The 6000-nt window shown below is 41.1% G+C and overlaps 1 protein-coding gene across 4 annotated transcripts in view; it reads right to left on the bottom strand.

Annotated features, from left to right (window-relative positions):
- Nucleotides 1–987: 987 nt before the first annotated feature.
- CRK (CRK proto-oncogene, adaptor protein) overlaps nucleotides 988–6000 on the bottom strand; it is a 29501-nt gene continuing 24488 nt past the window's right edge. For 3 of the 4 annotated variants that reach the window (XM_041001789.1, XM_041001792.1, XM_041001790.1), the window contains exon 3: nucleotides 2313–4902. In XM_041001789.1, the coding sequence (XP_040857723.1) occupies nucleotides 4765–4902 (138 nt within the window). In that variant the 3' untranslated portion in view covers nucleotides 2313–4764. Of the gene's footprint in view, nucleotides 2123–2312; nucleotides 4903–6000 lie in introns of those variants that run through there. The other variant, XM_041001791.1, reaches the window with a different exon arrangement.

Here is a 6000-nt window from a genome sequence, read left to right as displayed (position 1 = left end):
GACGTCTGGTAGGAGAGCAAGGTGGACCCAATGGCAAAGGAGAGCAACTTGGAGCAGCTGTTTTGTGGCTCCACACCACCCTAAGGGTCTCTGGAGGCATCCCCTAGCTAGTGGCAAGGGTAGACATTTCCCCAGCATCAAGATTCAAGATGCCCATCTTAGACTTCACCTCAAAATCTCTTAGCTCTGTTGCTGGAGCTCAAAACCTAGCCTTGACTAGCCACGTGCCCCTTAGAATGAGGCTAGGAGCTCCAAGTTTTCCCAAATATAGGCTGCTGAATAAATGTCTCCTTTCATACAACCACTCTTAACTCTAGAAAGCTAAAATGTCCCAAATTGGGTGCAGCACGATGGCTCAATGGCTAAATCCTCACCTTTGTATTGCTAAGATCCCACATGGTTGCTGGTTCAAGCCCCAGCTATTTCACCTCCCATCCAGCTTACAAACTGGGAAAGCAGTGGAGCACAGCCCAAGTCTTGTGACTCTGCCCCTGCATGGGAGACCCAGCAGTAGCTCTTGGCTTTGGATTGGCTCAGGTCTGGCTACTGTACCCATTTGGGAGTGAGCAAATGTAAACCTGACACTTCTCTGTAAACCTAATCTGACTTTCCAATACAAATAAATCTTTTTTTTTCCACAGTTACCAATAATTTATCTAAGGCAGTTCTATGATGTATTTGAGAGCTCATTTAAATATTGATTTTTTTTTTTCAGTAAATAAAAAGACCCAGCAAAATGGCTCAGTAGCTAAATCCCCACCTGGCAAGTGCTGGGATCCCACATGGGTGCTGGTTTGATTTCCAGCTGCTCCACTTCCCACCCAGCTCCCTGTTCGTGGCCTGAGAAATCAGTGGAGGACAGCCCAAACTCATGGGACCCCGCACCCGCATGGGAAACCCAGCAGCAGCTCCTGGCTTTGGGCTTGCTCAGTGCCAGCTATTGTAGTCACTTGGGCATTGAACCAGCAGATGGAAGATCTTTCTCTATCTCTTCTTCTCTAAAATCTATCTTTTCAATATAAACATCTAAAAAAATTCTTAATAAAATGTTCAAAATCTCACACTTTGAAGGATAGAAAAGCTCAATCAAACCCAGTTTACCTTTAACTGTTAATTCAACATTTAAGTGTCCATTCCACTTGAATTCAACACTTCTACAATCTAAGTATGACCATAGAAACACTGAATAGTCTTTGACTAAAGCCATCTGTGTACACACTCAACTCCTGTTCTCTATTTTCCTATACCACAAAACCTCTAGCACTTCTCTAGCTCCCTACCTCATCTCCAGTAAATAAATTAAATCTGAAAGTCAGGGTCACAAACTGAGAGCTAGAGTAAGTACCTGACTATAGAACCAACATTCATGTTCAAACAAGATCTTGGCAGTTTATGTCCATCTGCTGCTGTTTCACTCCCCAAATGCCCACAGCAGCTGGAGCTGGGCCAGACTGAAATGAGAAGCCAGGAACTCAATGGGGTGGCAAGAGCTCAAGTACCTGAGCACAAGCTGGAAGCTTGACTGGAAGCAGAGGTGGGACTTGAAGCAAGGCATACTGACATGAGATCGAAGCTTCCAGTCAGCAGCTCAACCTGATGTGTGCAGTCACCCTGGAAGTCAATTATTGATTGATAAATCAAGTTCACTCAAATCATCATGCTGGCATGCTTGAATGTGGTAAAGTTGGATTCCTTTAATTTCCTTTGTGTAGCTTTGTGCTGACATCATGCTGTATATACAGCCCAAGGCAGAATACTGTATAAGTAACTAGCAACCCTGTTCCTTATAGGTGTATCAATATCTAAGCTACCATGGCAACACATATAGTAATGTTTAACCTATTTCTTATTTTGTATTTCCTGTACTATCTGAGCAAATGCTCCCTGACTCAAAAGTAAAGAAATCATAGCCCTCTATGCTAACATTTAAAGCCCTACTGGAGACCATCCAAACCTCTCACTTGCTTGGCATGCCCCGACCTCATCTTCATCTTGTCAATGCCAGCTAGACCCACTTGTACATAAGTCTAATATTATCTGTCCTCATCACTCCAACATCCAGATCTTCACATGATTCTTCTTATGCTTTTCTCAAATCAGTATTTCATGTCGTCTGGAGACCCTAGAAAACATTACCAATGGTTAATTCCACCTGACAAGCACCCAACAGAACGTGTCGTTGTTTCTCTGATCATGTGACTACTCCTAGGCTACTGGGGATATAAACCTACTAGGCCCTAGGCACTAAGGATTCTGTGAAAAACATTCAAAGATTACTCTTTCCAAAAGATCACCAAGCCAAGTATTTGGCCATATTTTTATTTACTACATATACTATAAACATATACAATACATGCTACAAAAAAACTTTTTAAAATTTAACTGTCAAGAAAGTGTATAGTGTTATAATACAATGGCACATGTTCATATTTTATTTCAAATTGGTTTGCTTGTCACCCATTTCAAACCATTAATAGTGAAATATTACTTGTGGATAATTAAAAATTATCTATTTGCATTATTAACAATAAACAATTCCAACAAATTAATAAGAATTAAACATGTCAAATATTAGTATCCAAAAAAATGGGCTTTTGCAGAAATGATTATATAAAATATAGCAGCCAATTTCAGTTTACTTTGCTCTGTGACAATGTACATAAGCACTTGAACAGGAAGTCTAGCACTTTTTTGGGGGGTGGGGGGAAGACACTAATAAGAAGTCCTTTGATTTCTTGAGGTCCAACAACCGCCACACACAGCTAAATCCAACCCAACAGTTCACGTAAAGGCTCCAGACAACTGCTCACTGAGAAAGTCTCATGATTTGGGAAGAGTTGCTCACTCCACTAATATTACATAAGATGAAGAAGATATTACAACGCAATGTCAAAGACAAAATAAAATACAAACATTCAAATAAGTTGTGACAAAGTTTTTCTACAAATATTTTAGATGCCATACTTTCAGGAAAACAAGTTTTAATGTGTATTTGAATGTTACAGTATTTATACTCTTAATGAAAATTTAACAAAGGAGTCAGATGGAATTATGTCTAACATTGCAAATCTGTCCATTTGACATTACTGAGCACCCACCATGTGCATAGCACTTTGCTAACATTTTAAAGTTGAATATTAATATCTTTATCAAGCATTACCTTAATGTGAGGTAAAAATAAATTAGCATTATCTCATTAGTTTCCTTACGATACTGTGTGTAGTCCTGTGCCAACTAGCTTTCTTATGTCATGTAATAAGCTTCTGCATCCCCCTCAATCACTCATCTAAACACCTGCACATGAACTGTGTTCCAATGTGCTAGTCACTGGGATACCACAATTTGGCATATTGTTTAAAAAAAAAAAAAAAAGCAAACTCATCACATTAACCTGCACAGGACAATTAGAAAGGTACATGATTTTCCTAAAATGAGGTCCAAAGCAAAGTATAAGATGTCTCCATTGGTCACTCTACACCACAGACCAGGAAGTGCTTTATAGACTTGGACCTAACTTTTAAAGTTAACTTCAGGTGGCAGACAAAAAAGCCAAAATATTTTTGGTCTCATAGTCTATTCTTTGGAGCATCTGACCCCATATAAACCATTTCATACTTAAAGAGTTTGTAAACCAAATGTGAAGAAAAAAAAAAAATGAAGGCAGTTTATAATGTGATGTACTTTAAGAACTATTCCAGCCATGTGAAATGAATAATACATACGTAATTCATGATTGGTTCAAATAGTTTTCAAAGTGCTAACCCTATCCTCAAATTCATGTAGCTCTACCTTCATTTTTATACAAGCTGCACATAACACAGAGGGCAGAATTTGGCCCCCAAACCTTCCAAGAAATATTCTAAGTGATTGGTCCTTCCACTCTACACAGAATCTGAGGGTTCCAATTGAAACAGAACACTGCCACTCAGGAGAAACAGCCCTGCTGGGCTCCAAAAGCCAGGAGTGTAGGCAGCTGCTGCAGCAGAGTGAGCATACTGACCCCTGGGAGGAAGGCAGAGAGCTGGGGGTTTGGCCGTCCGTTTTGTGAGTCCAATACTGGCTTAAAGCTATGCACTCAATCAAGTGCTCTGCACATTCTGCTTCTCATCAGGAAGGAAAACACTTATCTAAGAATTAACCTATTTGTAGTTGGAGGAACAAGAATGACAAGGGTTGAAAGAATCCCAAGAAAAAGTATGAAGCATTGACTAGGAAGGAAGACAAATGCCTCTAGTAGTGTTCTCAGAATTCTCAGGATTTGAAATGTCAGAGTGAGTCATACAACGGTCCCGATCCATGAATGGAACAGCAATCCCACTGGGTACTATTCACACGGTGCATGATTCACGGAGGTGGAAGGCAACAGGCTACTGCCATGTGACAGTGTGGTCTCAGAACGCACACAAACTGCTGAGTAAGTCAGGGCAAGCAGTGTGCGATACTCCTCTCCTGTCCACGAGTTTTCCACAGGTTCCTGAGGGAACGGAGGCAATGCACCTAACCCTTCTGATGCACACGGCATGCATGACTGCTACCACCTGTTCATTCACAAGCTAACCTCAAACCCTCCAGTTTCGTACCCTGAATATGGTCAAATAAGACTAGGAATGGAGTAGTTCAATTGAAGAAAGATCACAGGTATTAACAGAATGCTTATATATAAACTAGACTGCTTTTGACACCTGTAAGAAAATTGTATAGATGGCAGTTGGAAAAAAAAAAAAAAGATTGTTCCCATCTGTCAGCAAAACTGTTGAGCTATACTCAGCTGAAGTCCTCATCAGGGTTCTGTTGATCCAGCAGACGGACATGTGTGAATGGGAAGTGACCTCGTTTGCCATTACACTCCCCTTCCCACTGACCACTCACATTAATCTTCGTAACCTTTACCAGCTCACCGACCTGCAGGAGGAGAATAAGGAGAGCACTTTATTTCCAGTAAAGAATGCAAGCTACAAATCTCCATTTTCTGGTTAGGCATCCCCTGCCCACATGATTGCTCTAGGGCTGCTGTTACAGAAATTACCATTCCCTACCTCCCCAGACCCCTCCACCAGACTGATTACTTGTGGTTAATACAGGCAGAAGTAAGAAGTGCTTTAAGCAGTGCAGAAAAATACAGAATTACAGAAAGTAGAAAGGTCTGCAGGAAATTATACTCTTCAGAAACCTCAAGTGTCTCTGGATGAGCAATGCCAACGTAACACATTACCCTTCCTTTTCCTTGTAGACACTACCCTCAGCTTCCTAGAGGCGCTCGTCCAGCTCCACGGCACAGAGCAACAGCACAACCTACAAGCCCACTCTCTCCAACACATCCGGCCATGTCAGTGCTACTGCTGCTGCAGGAGACCATGGCAAATACATCCTACTTAGCACCCCAAAATGAAGTGTTCTTATCATTTCCCAACCAAGACAAGCACCTTCCACTTAAGCAGGCATGGGCCAAAACTCCCAGTCCAATCAGAATCAAAGCAAGCCCACACCTTCTTCAGAAGCTACTGGACCAGCCACTGCCTTCGAACTCCTCCCCATCCTACCATCTAATGGCAGGTCTTGGGGCTCCCCCAGCATCACTTGACATCTGCACATTATCCAAAATGAGAGACGGGAAAAAAAATCAACTATCATTTTTGCCTCAGTCCTTTGTTGGCACATCAGACACAAAGTTCAAAAAATATAGAATATAATCCTATTCTGCTAGGAAACTGAGAACAGGGTTCGTCTGACAGAAGTATTCACCTCTGAGAAGACAGTCAACAATGATGCAAAAAGGCTCCAGATGTTACAGCCTTAACAACCTTGTGACCATCCTGATCATCAACGTTTCAAGCTGTTAACACAGAAGTGGTTTCTAACCACTAACTGCTCATTCTGTTTTATTAAGTAACTGCTTGTTAGGTTACTATATAGTACAAAGGAGGACACTGAATACAAACTATTTTCTAATCCTCATAATAACCTCGTAAGAAAAGAATCCAGTTCATTTAACAGATGAGA

Source organism: Ochotona curzoniae, unplaced genomic scaffold (genome assembly GCF_017591425.1).
Source record: "Ochotona curzoniae isolate NIBS_2020 unplaced genomic scaffold, NIBS_Ocur_1.0 scaffold_2453, whole genome shotgun sequence".
NCBI classification, from domain to species: domain Eukaryota; kingdom Metazoa; phylum Chordata; class Mammalia; order Lagomorpha; family Ochotonidae; genus Ochotona; species Ochotona curzoniae.
Note: the sequence above shows the minus strand (reverse complement) of the source record. Positions and strands in the feature narration are given on the sequence as shown.